The 18,768-nt window shown below is 47.7% G+C and overlaps 1 protein-coding gene across 1 annotated transcript; it reads left to right on the top strand.

Annotated features, from left to right (window-relative positions):
* The first annotated feature begins 163 nt into the window (after positions 1-163).
* EEF2 (eukaryotic translation elongation factor 2) lies at positions 164-15,761 on the top strand. Its single transcript, XM_083594460.1, has 15 exons — positions 164-447; positions 2,939-3,153; positions 4,127-4,308; positions 4,549-4,760; positions 5,772-5,950; positions 6,469-6,574; positions 7,791-7,904; positions 9,236-9,374; positions 9,891-10,086; positions 11,125-11,383; positions 11,556-11,663; positions 12,489-12,842; positions 14,400-14,582; positions 14,686-14,818; positions 15,502-15,761. Exons 1-15 carry the CDS (start codon positions 445-447, stop codon positions 15,693-15,695), a joined length of 2,577 nt encoding a protein of 858 aa, XP_083450586.1. The 5' UTR covers positions 164-444; the 3' UTR covers positions 15,696-15,761.
* Positions 15,762-18,768: the final 3,007 nt, after the last annotated feature.

Below are 18,768 nucleotides of genomic sequence, written 5' to 3'. Positions count from 1 at the left end.
ATAAATAAAAAATATAGCAGTTTCTTCATCGCCTCCCCTTTGCAATCAGGCACCGTGCCCACGTGACTGCAGCGTGCCCGCTCACTTCCGCATTGCTCTAAAAGTTCGCACTGCGCAGGCGCCAAAACCGTCCAAAGCACATTCCTATTCTCCCTTCCGTCCTCTTTTCCCGCCTCTAGGATCAAAGAGCTGCGTCGAAGAGGCTAGAGCGGCCGCGTTCCGGATTCCTTCCCTAGGCCCCTCCTCCTTCCCTTACGAGCCACGGCCCGCCCCTTGCCGGCTCCTATAAAAGGCAGCTTGTTGACGTCAGCGTCCTCTTCCGCCCGCTCGGCCCCTGCCAACGAGACAGGGCTACCCGAGCCGCCGCCATTGTTGCCGGCCTTTCTTTTTTCCCCCCCTGCCCCTTCTGAAGCGCCTCCGGAGAATCCGGCGCCATCCGCCAACATGGTGAGGCATCGGGGGCCGGGGTTGGGCTGAGGGGAAGCGGGGGGCCTGGAGGGGAATGCGGGGCCGGGTAAGGCCGCGGGGGAAGCGCGGCTTAGGCTCCGGGGAGGCCGCCGGGCCTGCCGTGGGGTTGAAGGCCTACGGAGAGGGAGCGGGGCCGGGAGCGAGCAGAGGCCCAGGCCTAGAAGAGGCCTGGAAAGGGAGCAGATAAGCTAAAAGGGCGAATCAAAACTAAAGCAGCACTGTGAAACCTGTTGTGGCCTGGGAATTTGGGTCGAAAAGAGGGGCACTAATAATAAAATAATTAAAATTAAAAATATGGGGCTCCTGAGCTTTGAGCCGAAGGGTGGGGTTGGACCTTAATAATGTGGGTGGGAGAGATTCCCCCCCCCCAAAAAAACCCCGCATTGCTTTCCCATGTTAGTCCTACTCGAGAGTAGGCTCATTAAACTGATCGTGAAACTCGGGGCCCTTCAATTTCAGATCGGTTCCACTTAGGTGGATACAAACCTCTTTTTTTAAAGTAACCGTTTAAGGGAGCATTTATTTCTCTCTGTGCTCAGTGTTTTATTTTTTTAAAGGGTTCCCCTTTATTTTTCCTTCCCCTTGTTTTATTTTTTTAAAGGGTTCCCCTTTATTTTTCCTTCCCCTTGTTTCTGCGGCAGAATAAGCCTACCCCCCCTTTTTCAAATGCAAAAAAGAATTTTGGATTGGGGGATATGCTGGGGCAAATAGGTGAATTTCATTTTTACATCTCCTTTGCAATACGTGCTATGTAGTATGTAGTATGTATATGTAATATGTAGTATGTACACATGCATCTTAAGGGTCCTAACTCCTTGTATTCCTAAGAGGGGTGTTTGGTGGGCTTGAGCCTCAGCCTAACCTCGCAGGGTTTTTGGGGTAAAAAAATGGAAAAGGAGAGGCCTAACCTCATGGGGCTTTTAGGATAAAAAGGGGAAAAGGAGAGGGTCACGTACACAACATCCCGGGAGGAAAGGTGGGCTTTAAATGTAATAGCAAGAAATGAATTGATGAAGGGGGTCATGGGATGACATATTCAAGCCGTGGTGAGTTCTGTGTATGTTTGAAGATGGGATGGCTTCCCTTTGGGGAGCTTCCTAATAGGGGGAGAATAGGTCTTGGAATCACAGTGAAAACTAAAGAATCCCAGATCTCTATATGCATCAGAATATATTTGGTTGGCAGGTAAAAATATCTGTTGCGGGGGGAGATGACTTGGGGACGTGAAGTGATGTGGCAGAGTATGAGGAAGCTGGGAGAATGCCAGGATGTTATCTCGGCCAAAGGGAGGTACTGCAGCGTGCAGAGTGGAAATTGTATTTTCACTCTCTCTCTCTTTTTCTCTTCCCTGCGTTAAAGCAGCCGTCTTATGTAAGCCCTGCAGTCTTTGGTGGGGAGGAGACGCCTAGAGACTTGGGAATTAGATTTTCTCCCGTCCCTCAAGCCCAGTGAACCCGTACCTGGGTGATTTCGTGCCGACACTATCTGTTCACCCAAACTAGAGTTCTGCGGGTGCTGTTTTAGGAACTGCGACGGGTGGTTTTGTTTCAACCAGGCTCCATAGTTCAGAGTACAGAGGGTGTGGAGGTGATCCCCAGTACAACTTGAAAGATTGTGTGCCTTTTTTTTTTTTTAAAGCCCATGGAGAACGTGTTTGTGGTCTGGTGTGTGTCTTTTTTAATGTATCTATAGGCCTTCATGTTTGCCTTGTAATGCCCTTGGAAAAAATTGTGTTTGTTCTGTAATAGCAGAATTGGCACACAGAGGGGCCGTCGTGACTCAGTGAAGTTACGTACTTTATTATACCAGGTCAAACTGCTGATTCACTTAGTCCTCCAGTATTGTCTTCTCTGACTGAGGATAATAAAAGGGCAGTTCTTTCTAGTTTGTGATAGGCTGGGCTTTCTGGGATGGAAGGCAGATTAGTGCTTCGCCCACCCTGATGCGTAGCAACAAAACGGTTCATAGCTAGGCTCCATTCAGAGCTGGCTACAGCTTGCCAACGAGAAACACGTGCACAACGCCTTTCCCTCTCGCCTTTATGAGAGAAACAGTCATGCTTGCAACTGCAGCAAGCAGGAGGTTTGTTGGTAACAGGAGTTTGGGCGGATCCACACCATATTAGACTTCTCCCAAAGAATCCTAAGAGCTGTGGGTCGCTAATGGTTCTGAGAATTGTAGCTCTGCTGGGAGTTGTAGCTCTGTGAGCGGGGTGGATTGCAGTTCACAATATTATTTGAGGGAAGTCGCGTGTGTTGGGTGCACTTTAAATGTATGGTGTGGGCCTGCCCTAAGCAGGATCTGAAACCACATGTTTCCAAGTTTGGAGGCAAATTCCGTAGAGCAGTTATAGCCAGCTTCCTGATACAGAATGACACCTCAGTGCTTCCTCCCCCCCCCTTCAATAAAGCAGTCCAGGAATGGCCTGTTCTCTGAAGCAGCCACATTAACCTCCCTTCTGTTGCCCCAGGTGAACTTCACCGTAGACCAGATCCGGGCCATCATGGACAAGAAGGCCAACATCCGGAACATGTCAGTGATCGCCCATGTGGATCATGGGAAATCTACCCTAACAGACTCGCTGGTTTGCAAAGCTGGGATTATTGCCTCAGCCCGTGCTGGAGAAACCCGTTTCACCGACACGAGAAAAGATGAGCAGGAGAGGTGTATCACTATCAAGTCCACGTAAGTCCTTTCCAGAGTCGTCCCCCCTTTTTTTTCTATTCCTAAAACTTCTAGAAAAGGAATCCCCAGCAGAAGGATCATCCAGGCAGGTTTCTTTCGGCTGGGGGAGATTCAAATAGGGGTTTAACTCTCCCATTAAAATCACATAGGAGGTTGGTGGTTTGCACCCACCCAAGGATAGCTGTTGAGCAGAATTCCTGCATTACAGCTCTGTGTAGGGGGTTGGTGGGAATTACATCAGTCAGCAAAGCCTGAGACTCTTAATTTCTGGGTCATGGTTTCAAGCCCCACATTGGGTGAAGGGTTCCTGCAGGAGGTTGGGCTAGATGACCCTTGGGATCCCTTCCAATTCTAGAATTCTGTGATTCGAAAAGGTCTGAAATTTTGCTGATTTATTCTGTAAGCATCTCAAGTTGGCAGTGGAAAGGTAAAACTTGTCACTCTTGATGTCATTCAAGTATGTATGCATTAATTCAGCGCTTTTGAAGACAAGCCATAGGCCCTCGGTACGTGTATATTGTATTTTATTTGTCTTCTTTTAATGTGTGTAAGCAACGTTGAGTCCCAGTTCAAGGAAAAGGCAGGATTATTATTATAACTTTATTAAATTTGCATTCTGCTCTATAACCATAGATTTCAGGGCAGTTCGCAACGTTAAAAAACACAAAATACATAATTAAAATAATGACAATTCAGTAATTCCCTTTCCTCTCCAACACACTTTAAAAGGGCTTTGGATGTCAATTAGCCAAAGACCTGGTTAAAGAGGAATGTTTTTGCCTGGCGCCTAAAGCCAAACCTCCCTGAGGAGAGCCTGTTCCACATATGGGGAGCCACTTCTTGTATTTTCCGTTCTTGTCTTTTCACCCTCCGGACCTCTCATGCGAGGAGGCACGTGAAGAAGGGCCTTGGAGGTTTCTCGTGGTGGAACGGTAGTTTAACTGTTTGGAATTTATGCATCTTCTTCCTCCAGGGCAATTTCCCTCTTCTACGAGCTTGCGGAGAATGATTTGGCATTTATCAAGCAAAGCAAAGATGGCTGTGGCTTCCTGATCAATTTGATTGACTCCCCGGGCCATGTGGATTTCTCGTCGGAGGTCACTGCTGCCCTGCGTGTCACCGATGGTGCCTTGGTCGTCGTGGATTGTGTTTCTGGTGAGATGTGCCCCTTTGCCTTGAGATCCAGAACCATGGCCCCTTGCTGTGGCCTGTCTCCCAAGGACCGTACGCCCCGTAGGCTGGAGAGGGAAGCAAGGGTGTCCATAGGCTGAATGAAGCCTCACCTTCTGCATTAGGAAGTTTTGGAGGACACAGTCCTAACCCTCATGAACCCCCCCCCCCAGTGCTCATAGCCCCATAGCGATGACTTGAGCCTTTGTTTCCTCTTCCTCCCAGGGGTGTGTGTCCAGACAGAGACCGTTCTGCGCCAAGCCATTGCTGAGAGGATCAAGCCTGTCCTGATGATGAATAAAATGGACCGGGCTCTGCTGGAGCTCCAGCTTCAGCCAGAGGAACTGTACCAGACCTTCCAGCGCATTGTGGAGAACGTGAACGTCATCATCTCCACTTACGGGGAAGGCGAGGGCGGCCCCATGGGCAACATTATGGTAAGGCAGGGTGTGGGGGTGTGCAGTCTTGACCTTTCACCTTTGTGAGCAGCTGTATCATGCTCAGAGTCGACCTGTTGAAATTGGGCCTGCTCCGACTGGCTTAAATTATTATTAGTAATCAAGTCGCGTTTTTGTGCTCTGGTTTCTCAGAACAGCTTGTGCGGTGAGAATAGAAATGAAGTCCATTAAAACCTGGCATAGAATGAGTGCTAAACACAAGTTAAATACTCAAAATGTATTTTGAAGGTACAAACGCTGCCCGCTCCTATTAATGGATCATCGCATCAAAGTCCATTGACATGTTTTAGGTACCCCTAAAAGCCAGTTGCCCGTGAAAATAAGTGATTTTGCCTGGCACCCATAGACGAGACAACAAATGGTGTGCTTCCCTGAGGAGAGTGATCCACAAACAGATCCACCGCTGAAAAGGTTGCCAACCTCTTTATCTCCCTTGAAAAAGGGCCTCGGTGGTTGTAGTCAGGAGTGTGAATTGGACGTATTGCATGTCACAAATGGTCGCTAGAACACAGTTACATTGACACTTGAGCACCTCGGTCTGTTCCAAAGCGCAACAGAGAAATCAGTATTGATGTTTAAGCATTAGAATGCTTCGAATCCTAGAACTGTAGAGTGGGAAGAGATCGCCTAGTTTAACTTCCTGCAACACAGGAATCCTTCGCCCACATGGGGCTTGAGATAAAGAGATCTTATGCTCTACCAACTGAACGTGTTTTATTTCTTCAAAATGCATGCCACACAGGCATTTATTTTCATTGCCTCTGTGGAAGGATCAAGTTATCCCATATTTAGGGAGTGGTGAAGTGAGCTTGCATTCTGTAACTTGAATATGTAATGAACATTTTCAAAGCCTGTACCCTTCATGGTTTGTTTTTTCCTCTTTGAGAACAGCTAAAATAATAATGACATATTAAAAGACGAGCTTACAGCCCGTCAGGAAGTTGACTCCTTAACTCCATACCTTGATGTGTTCTTCTCCTTGCCTTCCAGATTGATCCGGTTCTGGGCACCGTCGGCTTTGGCTCCGGCTTGCACGGCTGGGCTTTCACGCTGAAGCAGTTTGCTGAGATGTATGTGGCGAAATTCGCAGCAAAGGGCGAAGGGCAGCTAAGCACAGCTGACCGTGCCAAGAAAGTAGAAGACATGATGAAGAAGCTGTGGGGAGACAGGTGAGAGCGGCTTAGGCTTCTGGAGCTGGGGCTCTCCTTTAGAATCCATATGTGCAGGTCGGAATGTTGTGAGGAGAACACTTACAGCTCCCTGCAGACGGGCAAGAACAGAGCAAGCACTTAGTCCTGAGAATTGTCCCCTATTTGTTGACTTGGCTTGGCCACCAAGGGTCAGATCCAGGCCATACATGTGAAGCATGTAGCTTTCTCTAGAGAATGGGGATACATAGCCCTCGAGACGCCACAGATTTCAAGGGGGTGTCAATTTGCAGCACGCCAACTAGGCTCGGAGGACTGCAAAAGGCACAGAGGAGGCTGACTGCTTTCGAGGGGGGCAAGGGAGGAAACGGCAGCCTGTCAAAGGCGTTGAGGGCCTCGGAACGTAGAAATTTGGCTCTTCCAAAAGATGGTCATGCGGGCACCTTCCAGGTGGCCACCCGCTTAGGTGGGTACTCTGAGAAGGTGCCAGGCAGGCCAGACACTGCAGAGCTTAAGCTCACATGCCATTTCGTCCCTAGGTACTTTGACCCAGCCACTGGCAAATTCAGCAAGTCGGCCACCAGCCCAGATGGGAAGAAGTTGCCAAGGACTTTCTGCCAGCTGATCCTGGACCCGATTTTCAAGGTGATGTACTCCGCTCCCAGTTTTCCCTATAGAGTTTCTCGGTGCTCTTTGTGGTCTGGCGCGATCTGAGCATGATGATGGAAAAAAATTCTTCACTTTGACCTGACTTGTTAAGTTTGAAGAAGTTTTTGTAGGTCTGACCCAGAGTTTGCCAATCCACACTACAGAACCTCCCGATAAAATGTCTGAGAACCTCCCGGCCGTGCCTTAGTTTCTTTTGGCACCAGTAGAAGGGTTCCACTTCCCTCTCTGCGTGAAGGTCCAGGCTTGAGAGGGGCGTCCAACTCTAAAGCACTTGGAATAAGAACGTAAAAATGGTGGTTCTGGCTAATTTTATTTATAGAAGTACAGTCGTACCTCGGAAGTTGAACGGAATCTGTTCCGGAAGTCCATTTGACTTCCAAAACCAAAGTGCAGCTTCTGATTGGCTGCAAGAAGCTCCTACAGCCAGTCGGATGTTCGGCTTCCAAAAATAGTTCACAAACTGGAACACGTCCGGGGTTGCGGCATTCGGGAGCCAAAACGAGAGCTAAGCTGTTCGAAAACCAAAGTACGACTGTACTGATTCTGTTATCCCACCATATAAGAAAATATCAAGGTAGTCTTAATGAGTTAAATTTTAAAAATCAAGATGGTTATTAAGCTGACAAGCCAATGAAAATTAAGTAGCTGCATAGGCCTGGTGTCATAATGTCTTGAAGAGACGCCTGAGAAAAAAACGAGGGTACTCGCTGGAAGAGTGTTAACCAGAATGGGACTGTGTGCCCGACTTCTGTTTGTGGTCATTTGAGCCTCTGTAAACGAGGGGGAACAATGAACAGCTTTCCTCCGGATGATCTCAGTGATCAAGTCTGGGATATGAAGGCTCTGGTGCTCGTTAAGGTATCCCAGAACCTAGTTGTTCCGGTCTTTGTATATGAACAAAAGAACCTTGAATTTGCTGTGGCAACCTATGCACAGACAGTGTAGATATTTTAGTTGCTGCTTTTTTCAAGCCAAAAGTCAGGGCAGCCAGCACAGTGTGAAATGCAAATGGACTTGTGCATTAGCTGTATTGCCCTTGCCTGTTGCAGTTAGTGGGAAGGAAGCCTGGCGACCTGTTTGGAGTGTTCTGCCTTGCTTTGGGAATATTGCTAGAGGAGACATAACCCACTGCTTCTGTGGGAGCTGCGTCCAGCCTAGCCTAACGTCCGTGCAATTATTTCTCCTTTGAAAGGTGTTTGATGCGATCATGAACTTCAAGAAGGAGGAAACCGCCAAACTGATAGAGAAGCTGGACATAAAGCTGGACAGCGAGGATAAAGACAAGGAGGGAAAACCCTTGCTGAAGGTGAGGGGGCGGGTGGCTCATGCCCTAGGAAGGGTGGGGGAGTAGAAGTTAAAATGCCTGCTGGGGTAAGAAAGCCTTCAGTAGGCACCAGAGGACGAAGCTCAGAGTTTTAGCACACATGGAACACTTAAAACAAATCCTTATTTCCTGATGAATAGCTTTTGGACCAGGCACCCCCAAACTCAGCCCTCCAGCTGTTTTGGGACTACAACTCCATCAGACACAGAGGCATACCAAAAAATGAACGTGTTTGCATTAGGGGATGTTCTGAAGTAGAGGACCTTATGCATTATATCTTGCACTGTCCGTTATATAATGATGCAGTAAAAAGATTTTTGGTACCTATAATGACAGGGTCCCCTGGCCAGAACCCCCTTGACATGATGTTATATCTCCTTGCAGACACAGATAAGTATGTGACCTGGCGGATAGCACTTTTTGCAACTGCTGCTAGGAAAATTAGAGCAAATTATATAGCCAAGGTAGCCATTAACTGTAAAGGAGATAATTTATTTGATCCCATCTATCTACCTCAGGCTATGCTCTATCTTTGTCACCAAACTCTGAGTATAAATTGCACACTGTATTAATTGATATTGTTTTTAACATTAGTGACCATGTGATGATTTTAGCTTACGAATTTTATTGTTTAATGTTTTTATTTGTACATTGGGGTACTTTTATAGCTTTGTTTAGAGTACGTAATGTTTTAATAATGTAAATGTTTTAAGTCTTTTTTTACCAATTCAGTATATTTCCTTTTAATTGTCAAATAATTCTGTGTACATTGCGGCAGCCTGTGGCTATGTGCAATAAAACTGACTGAGACTGAGACAACTCCCATCATCCTTAGCTAACAAGACCAGTGGTCAGGGATGATGGGAATTGTAGTCCCAAAGCAGCTGGAGGGCCGAGCTTGGGGGTGCCTGCTTTGGACTATAATGCAACTTTAAATAGAAAACTATCTTTGGAAAGATTTTCCTCCAAAAGCATTTTGTTTTAAAAATCCATTTTTTTTAAAATAGATTCAAATCAACAAAATTGATTTATATTAAAAAAATCCAATTTATATTAAAAAAAATCCAGTTTAAATTTTTAAGTTTTTTTTAAATTGATTTTTATCCACCGTGGTGGGATTTACTTCCACAAAAACATGCATGCATGTTTTAATTTAAAAATCCAATTTAAGTTTTAAAAAATGCACCCCCCCCCCATTTTTTAAAATAAAAAACCCATTGGTTTTTACCCACCCTGATTTGTGGTGACCTCGCTAGGTGACCGGGTTAGATGGCTCTCCTCTCTGAACTCCGGTTCCTCCCTCTCCTTCCCAGGCTGTGATGAGACGCTGGCTGCCGGCTGGGGATGCACTGCTGCAGATGATCACCATCCACCTGCCCTCTCCTGTCACCGCTCAGAAGTACCGCTGCGAGTTGCTGTACGAAGGGCCCCCTGACGACGAAGCTGCCATGGGTAGGTAGCCGTGCACCTGAAGACGAGCAGGGTTCCCCATCCCCAGGAAGAGGGTGACTCTCTAGTGAAGAAAGCGGCCAAACAGAAACGGTTGCAGTTTTTTCTTGTGCCCTAGAGCCTTTAAATGGGACGCTGGTGGCGCTGTGGGTTAAACCACAGAGCCTAGGACTTGCCGATCAGAAGGTCGGCGGTTCGAATCCCCACGACGGGGTGAGCCCCCGTTTCTCAGTCCCTGCTCCTGCCAACCTAGCAGTTCAAAAGCATGTCAAAGTGCAAGTAGATAAATAGGTACCGCTCCGGCGGGAAGGTAAACGGTGTTTCCATGCACTGCTCTGGTTCGCCAGAAGCGGCTTAGTCATGCTGGCCACATACCCGGAAGCTGTACGCCGGCTCCCTCGGCCAATAAAGCGAGATGAGCGCTGCAACCCCAGAGTCGGCCACGACTGGACCTAATGGTCAGGGGTCCCTTTACCTTTAGAGCCTTTAAATAGTCTTTTTTCCCCTTTCCTCCCCCAGGAATTAAGAACTGCGACCCCAAGGGCCCCCTGATGATGTACATCTCCAAAATGGTGCCGACCACCGACAAGGGCCGCTTCTATGCCTTTGGGCGCGTCTTCTCGGGCATCGTGTCCACCGGCCTGAAGTGCAGAATTATGGGACCAAACTACACCCCAGGCAAGAAGGAAGATCTCTACCTGAAGCCAATCCAGAGGTCTGTTTTTCAAAAATCGCTGGGCTTTGCTTCGCGCTTCCCGTTCCTGTCCGCAGGCTCGTATGGGCTTTGGGGTGGCAGGAAGTAGCAGCTGAAAAGAATATAAGAGTTCAAGAACAAAATCCCACCTGATCCAGCCATTCTGTTCTGCAGAGCCCAGCTATATGTAGCTCTAGAAAACATAACCAGGCTGGGCGTGAGTGGGTTTAGCACACTGCGATTCCAAGGCCACCGCCTTAAGTAATCCTCAAAGAGGAGAACTGAGTGAGAGCTCCCGCTTGAGGGAGGAGGCGCTGTCTCCATGTGGGGGAGAGAACGTGCGCACCGGCGATCCACGTGGCATTTCCCGGACTGTCTGCGGGCCGGATCAGAAGGCAATTGGGCCTGATCCAGCCCGCGGGTCTTAGTTTGCTGACCCATGCTTTTAGATCAGGGGTCAGCAACCTTTTTCAGCCGTGGGCTGATCCTTTTGAGGGGCCAGACTATATTTTTTTTGGGGGGGGAAACGAATGAATTCCTGTGCCCCACAAATAGCCCTGAGGTGCATTTTAAATAAAAGCACACATTCTACTCATGTCAAAACACCAGGCAGGCCCCACAAATAACCCAGAGATGCATTTTAAATAAAAACACACATTCTACTCATGTCAAAACACGCTGATTCCCAGACCATCCATGGGCCGGATTGAGAAGGCGATTGGGCTGCATCCAGCCCGCGGGCTTTAGGTTGCCTACCCCTGCTTTAGATGTTCATAACCTGTCCCTGGGGAGAGGGGGGATGTGTCAATAGTTTCCCCCTGGCAGTGGCTCATTCCAAAAGAACGCCGGTCTGCCCCCAGAGCAGACTTTCCAGCCCCCCCCCCCCCGGCTGCTTTTGCTGTACTGCACAATTCTCTCTCCCCCCCCCCCCATTCCTCTCCTTCTTCCGAATGTCTCAACAAATGAAACTGATCTGTAAAAAACGTTACTTGGAGAGAGAAAGGAGAGAGAGAGATTGCACATACTTTTGTAAACTAAGAAAATCTCTCCCCTCTCTAGAACCATTCTCATGATGGGCCGCTACGTGGAGCCCATCGAGGACGTGCCTTGCGGCAACATCGTGGGGCTGGTTGGCGTCGACCAGTTCCTGGTCAAGACGGGCACCATCACCACCTTTGAGCACGCCCACAACCTGCGCGTCATGAAGTTCAGCGTCAGCCCCGTGGTGCGCGTCGCCGTGGAAGCCAAGAACCCGGCCGACCTGCCCAAGCTGGTGGAGGGGCTGAAGAGGCTGGCAAAGTCTGACCCCATGGTGCAGGTGAGCCGGGGTGGCTAGCCCGCGTAGAAAACCCATCGAGGCCTTCAAAGGGTTTTTAGGTGTGGGAGATGACAGGGGGGCAGCACGTTGCGGTTTGGGGATGGGGGACGCTTCCCGCTTTGGGCTGGGCCTCATTTCTGCTTCATTCCTTTCACTCTGCCCCATCTTCCAGTGTATCATTGAGGAGTCTGGGGAGCACATCATCGCTGGCGCTGGGGAGCTGCATCTGGAGATCTGCCTGAAGGATCTGGAGGAGGACCATGCCTGCATTCCAATTAAGGTACCGTATTTTTCGTCCCATAGGGCACACTGCCCTATAGGACGCACCTAGTTTTTTGGGGGGGAAATAAAGGGGGAACAATTTATCACCCCCCCCCAAGGTGCAGGGCTGGCGCGGGGGAAACCCGAGCTTCCCCCGACCCCAGCCCCCAGAACAGCCTGCTATCCGCAAGCCTACAGAGCCCGGCGGGAAGTTGCTTGGTTCCCAGCAAGTGGTATTCAGGAGCATTACTAGAATGAATAATAATAATTAATAATAATTAATAATTTATTATTTATACCCTGCCCATCTGGCTGGGTTTCCCCAGCCACTCTGGGTGGCTTCCAACAAAATAGTAAAATACAATAGTCCGTCAAACACTAAAAGCTTCCCTAAGCAGGGCTGCCTTCAGATGTCTTCTATATAGAAGAAGAGGCCCAAAAGAGCATATGTTTAGAGAAGATTGGAAAACATTTTTTGAATATATGCGGTCAAAATTGTGTACACTTGAAAACGCTGTCAGCGTTAAGATAAATTCAGCTGTGTCAAAAAGTTTTGATGGATGCAATAATGGAATACCGAATGGCACAGCTTTTGTAAAAATATGCAGGGATTTATGAACTGTGAAAAGAGAGGAAGGGAAGTCATTTGTCTCTTAAGGATGTAAAAAAATGGGTATTCTAAATTGTAAAACAGAAAATTAATTAAAAAATTATAATAAATAAAAGCAAAGCCATTGCTACAGACTATATCTCAAGGCAATGTACAAGATGCAATAAAGACAGTCCGCATTGGCTTTGAAGCGGCTAGGGACTTAAAATTTTTTTTTTTTAATCTTCCTGGCAGAAATCCGACCCAGTGGTCTCTTACCGCGAGACGGTCAGCGAGGAGTCGAGTGTTCTGTGCCTTTCCAAGTCCCCCAACAAGCACAACCGCCTGTACATGAAAGCCCGCCCCTTCCCCGACGGCCTGGCCGAGGACATCGACAAAGGCGACGTCTCGGCCCGCCAGGAGCTGAAGACACGGGCCCGTTACCTGGCCGAGAAGTACGAGTGGGACGTCGCCGAGGCCCGCAAGATCTGGTGCTTCGGCCCGGACGGCACTGGCCCCAACATCCTGACGGACATCACCAAGGGGGTGCAGTACCTCAACGAGATCAAGGACAGCGTTGTGGCAGGCTTCCAGTGGGCCACGAAGGAGGTAAGCAAGAGTGGACTCCCCGCATCGCAGGGCGGTGGGCTGTCTGCGTCCTGCCTTCCTGGAATGGAGCAGAGGCTTGTTGCAGTTTCCGAATAATAATTTGCACCCCGCTCATCTGGCTGGGTTTCACCAGCCACTCTTGGCTGCTTCCAACAAAATAGTAAAATAACAATAGTCCGTCAAACATTAAAAGCTTCCCTAAACAGGGCTGCCTTCAGATGTCTTCTAAAAGTCTGGTAGTTATTTTCCTCTTTGACATCTGGTGGAAGGGTGTTCCACATGCCCTCTGCCTGGTTCCCTGTAACTTTCAAGTGCTTTGTCACATCAGCCCCTCAAGGGTGTGTTCCAGCTTTAGGAGGTTGAATCAGCCTCGTATGTGATTTCCTCTTGCCTCCCCCTGAGTTGTGAAGGGGCGTCCTTTTCAGGTGTTGGCTTTTCCTTGCTGGGTGTTGCTTGGCCTGCGTTTCTCCGTGATCGAGGAGGGTGGGGGTGTCGTCTCCGAGTTCCCCTTCCTCCTGCTGGGTGCTCTGTCCGTTCCCCCTCTGAGGGCATGGGTACTGCCCAACACACACACACACACACACACACACACACACACACACACACACTGCCTCTTCCTCAGGAGGAGCTGCCATGGGCAGTGGGGAGATGGGGCTTTCAACCTCAGGGTCATAGGTTCTGGTCCCACATAGGGGGAAAGATTCCTGCATTGCAAGAGGTTGGACCAGATGGCCTCTGGGATCCCTTCCGATTCCATGGGACGACTCTACTGCGGGGCAGGGATGGAAAGGGAATCAACGGATATTTGCATCTCCCCTGTTTCTAGTCTCCAATTCTCTCTGTTTATATATAATAATCTTCATTAGTTTTCAATTACAATAACCCAGTAATAGCCTCCTTATAACAATGCCAAATTATATACAATTGCTAATTCCAATTGTTCAGATGCCAAATTAAATAATTTAGGTGGCCTCCCGTGTGCTAGAATTGATGGTTTGATCATTTGCTTTATTTCTGCGTTCCAAAATCTTACCCATCTCAATTACACTCCAGTTAAAATAACAGTCCCTTATACAACAACTGCAGTACTAACGACATCTATTCGTAGTGACATGTTAAATGATTTATAACCTGCAGGTGAAGCATTCAAGCTATATCCTTATCCCTCCTGTGTGTGACAGTTATTCTGTCCACGATGTTCCTTCCCGTCCTTGTAAAATATTATGCCCATCCTTTCTCAGTTGTTGCTGCTCTCCATCATATCTAGACTTCGATTCTCTGCCCCTTAGTAGATCACGCTCTTCACATCCTCTGGTCCCCCTGGGCGAATCCTCCTCCTCCTGGCTCTGACAGTTTGCAGGAAGAAGGCTGACCATAAATTGAAGTAGGCATTGGCCCTACCTTTGCTTCTTGGCTGCTATGGCAGAGTGCTTAATTGCTTTTTTTAAAAAAAAAAAAACTACGTTGCCTGCTTTAGAGGAAGGACAGAAAAGTTGGGTTGAATGCAAACTAGAAAATGATTTTCTCTTCCACCCTCAACCTCTTTCTTTTCTCCAGGGTGCCCTTTGCGAGGAAAACATGCGCGCCGTCCGCTTTGACGTGCACGACGTGACCCTGCACGCCGACGCCATCCACCGCGGAGGTGGCCAAATCATTCCCACAGCCAGAAGGTGCCTCTACGCCTGCGTGTTGACTGCTCAGCCCCGCCTCATGGAGCCAATCTACCTTGTGGAGATCCAGGTGGGTAACTGGAGGCAGGCTGCGTTTTTTAAGAGGCGGTAGCAGCCCGCTGGCTTAACTCTGTGCAGTGCTGTAACGTATACCCACTTTCTTCCCCTTCCAGTGCCCAGAACAGGTTGTGGGTGGCATCTACGGCGTGCTGAACAGGAAGCGGGGGCACGTCTTTGAGGAGTCCCAGGTGGCCGGCACCCCCATGTTTGTGGTCAAGGCCTATCTCCCTGTCAATGAGTCCTTTGGTAAGTGCCAGCTTTTATCAGCCTCCCTTGGCTCTTGCATCTTCCAGGTAACCTTTGTCAGCAGCTGGAGGTGTGAAGGATCAATCATAGGTTGTCTCCCAGGCTAATCTGAGATGGCTGCTACAAAGTTGAGTGGGTCTTGCCCTGGTAGCAGACTTCTGTCCCTCTTAAGTACGTTTCTGAGCACAATTCAAAGTGTTGGCACTGACCTTGAAAGCCCTAAATGGCCCATTATACCTGAAGGAACGTCTCCACCCCCATCGTTCAGCTTGGACACTGAGGCCCAGCTCTGAGGGCCTTCTCGGTAGCGGCGCCCTCCCCGTGGAACGCCTTCCTATCAGATGTCAAGGAAATAAACAACTATCTGACTTTTAGAAGACATCTGAAGGCGACCCTGTTTAGGGAAGTTTTCAATGTTTGATGTTTCCTTGTGCTTTTAATATTCTGTTGGGAGCCGCCCAGAGTGGCTGGGGAAACTCAGCCAGATAGGTTGGGTATAAACTAATAAATTATTACTAATATTATTTATTAAGGTAGATGCCTCCAGGATGCTGCTTTTAGCTAAGACAAGGAGCTGGTTGTGGGGTGTGTGGGTAAACTTGAACACCTGTTTTTCTGTCTTAACGTTTTGCTTGCTTTTAGTATCAACTCTTCTCTCTCTCTCTCTCCCTCTCTCTTCACAGGCTTCACCGCTGATTTGAGATCCAACACAGGTGGCCAGGCTTTCCCCCAGTGTGTGTTTGACCACTGGCAGATTCTGCCCGGAGACCCGTTCGACAACACCAGCCGCCCCTGGCAGGTGGTCGCCGAGACCCGCAAGCGCAAAGGGCTGAAGGAGGGCATTCCCGCACTAGATAACTTCCTGGACAAATTGTAAAAACCAATCAACCAAGCAGAATTAAAAATGCAACACCAGATGTCAAAGAATAAATTTAAAAATGTATGTTGTGGGACTCCAAATTTAACTTGCATAATAACATCAGTGCCGCAGGTGTCTTGCAAAAGGCACTGGGCCACTTCCTTGCTTGATCTTCCGTCTCGGGGCAGATTTTAAAAAGAGCCGTGTCTGCATTCAGCCTTAGAGGTTCCAGGCCGTCTGCACACGAACTAGCGGGGGCCGCTCACCGTGTGCCATTATAACTTCCAAAAATACATTTCCATTTGATGCAACTGAAACGTTGCCCGTCTCCATATTTATTTGACGCTCAGAGCCAAGTGAAGGGGGGTTTTTCCTCCCTTGGTTTGCAGGTTGGGGAGGACAGGCAAACTTCCGAAAAGAAAAGGGTGCGTGAAATTTCATTCCATACTCAAATACTGGATTCGATGGGGAAGGGAGGGGGGCAGTCTGGAGGAATTTTAGGATTGGGAGAGAAAAGGGGGGGAGGCTTTTCTAGTTGGGCAAAAGCTAGAAGGCCCGCAGCCTCTCTGCTAAATGGGTGTCATTGTGCAAATCAATGTATTAGTACCACTGGAATAATAAATTTAATAAGACGAGGCTGCCTGTTGTGTTGGATGTCTTTAACAGCTGTCGAGACCTGAGCCCACACACTTAGAAGCAAGGGGGGAGCGCCATCTGTGCTGTACGAAAGCAGTTTTATTTAGAAAACGGTGCGCTAAGTGCAGCGGTTGTATGTGTGCACACAGTCCTTTGCTGGCGCCTGCAGGACTGTTTTAATGAGGCCTGCGGCAAGCATATAGACCAGGCTGCAGTGTGTGGTGCCCACAACAGTTTATCTGGTTCAGCAGATAAATGCCCACAGGCCTCAAAAAGATCAGTGGTCCTTGACTTGAAGCTTCACAGCTCCCTGATTTTGGCGTAGATTACTGTAATACAACCCAGGGTCGGTCTTTTCAAAAGACAATAGAATTGCAACCGGTAGAGCATTAGCGGCTGAAGGCCTCTGGGTTTAATCATAGAGTTGGAAGAGACCACAAGGGTCATCAAGTCCAACCCCCTGCCAAGCGGGAAACACCATCAGAGCACTCCTGACATATGGTTGTCAAGCCTCTGCTTAAAGACCTCCAAAGAAGGAGACTCCACCACACCCCTTGGCAGCAAATTCCACTGTCGAACAGCTCTTACTGTCAGGAAGTTCTTCCTAATGTTTAGGTGGAATCTTCTTTCTTGTCGTTTGGATCCATTGCTCCGTGTCCGCTTCTCTGGAGCAGCAGAAAACAACCTTTCTCCCTCCTCTATGTGACATCCTTTTATATATTTGAACATGGCTATCATATCACCCCTTAACCTCCTCTTCTCCAGGCTAAACATGCCCAGCTCCCTTAGCCGTTCCTCATAAGGCATCGTTTCCAGGCCTTTGACCATTTTGGTAGCCCTCCTCTGGACACGTTCCAGTTTGTCAGTGTCCTTCTTGAACTGTGGTGCCCAGAACTGGACACAGTACTCCAGGTGAGGTCTGACCAGAGCAGAATACAGTGGCACTATTACTTCCCTTGATCTAGATGCTATACTCCTATTGATGCAGCCCAGAATTGCATTGGCTTTTTTAGCTGCCGCGTCACACTGTTGGCTCATGTCAAGTTTGTGGTCAACCAAGACTCCTAGATCCTTTTCACATGTACTGCTCTCAAGCCAGGTGTCACCCATCTTGTATTTGTGCCTCTCATTTTTTTTGCCCAAGTGCAATACTTTACATTTCTCCCTGTTAAAATTCATCTTGCTTGTTTTGGCCCAGTTCTCTAATCTGTCAAGGTCGTTTTGAAGTGTGATCCTGTCCTCTGGGGTGTTAGCCACCCCTCCCAGTTTGGTGTCATCTGCAAATTTGATCAGGATGCCCTTGAGTCCATCATCCAAGTCGTTGATAAAGATGTTGAATAATATTTGTGAATAGCTGGTCAAAAAAACACGGGATGGTTTTCACAAAGTCCCAGAAAGCAAATTAGAATGAGTGCTCATTAACTTGTAACCACCCCCTTTTCCCTTGCAAACAGCAGACTCGATGAGGAATAGATATAATTGAACCTGTTTGCAAGCAATCAAAATAGGTTGCCTGGGGACTGTCACAGACATGAATAAAGACCAGTAGTGATTGAGTGAATGATACCTTTGCGATAATTAAGAGGTATATACACTTCACTGAATAAATACGTGGACTTGTTTCATGTTTCCTGAAACAATAGGCAAACCAAAACAATGGCTATCCTTTGAAAGTCACACGTCTCTGAATTTAGCAAATCCAGCCCAGCGTATGCCGAAATGTCTAAATTAGGCTAAAGTGGACATTGAAATGAATAGCAGAAAACTGCCTTACTGTATATTACAGGAAATTGCTTGCAAAATTGCATATAAAAATCTGGATATTGGGAGAAATTTTCATTAGAACTTTTAACAAACAAGCAAACGCCCCACCCCGAAAAAGAAATGTGCAACTGAATGTGTGATTGGGAAAAATGGGAAACAAATTGCCATTTTTTTATTGGTTTCCACATATCACAGAAAAAAATAAAATATTACAAAACACACACCAAGAAAAGAAAAACACAAAACAGAATTCTTCAAATCTCTAATTCTCGTTACATTGATACCTGACTTCCTCAAATCCCCTCTAACTGAATTTCATTATAACCCCTATATAGTAGTTCTCCAAATTCATATTTCTAATAATAGTCACTCCTTTCATTTACTATCCTCATCTCTTTTATTAATATTCAATCCTTAATATTTACTACCACCTATTCTTATTCTGCCCCTAAGCCTATTTGTTACTTCCAAGAATATTCTAATTCCCTTAGATCACAATATTTAGCTAAATATTCTTTAAATTTCTTGCATCAAATTGCCATTTGTCTTAATCACTAATCATGGTATGGCCAGATGGGGCTTACTCACCTGGGAAGGAGAAGGGAAACTGACCCTAAACCTCCCCTGCCTGGCCAAGATACCTTTGGGGAGAAGAAAGGGTTAAGGAGTAAACTGCCCAAATCCTAAATGG

The sequence above is a fragment of the Podarcis filfolensis genome, assembly GCF_964270895.1.
Source record: "Podarcis filfolensis genome assembly, chromosome: 18".
In the NCBI taxonomy this organism is placed as follows: Eukaryota; Metazoa; Chordata; class Lepidosauria; order Squamata; family Lacertidae; genus Podarcis; species Podarcis filfolensis.
Note: the sequence above shows the minus strand (reverse complement) of the source record. Positions and strands in the feature narration are given on the sequence as shown.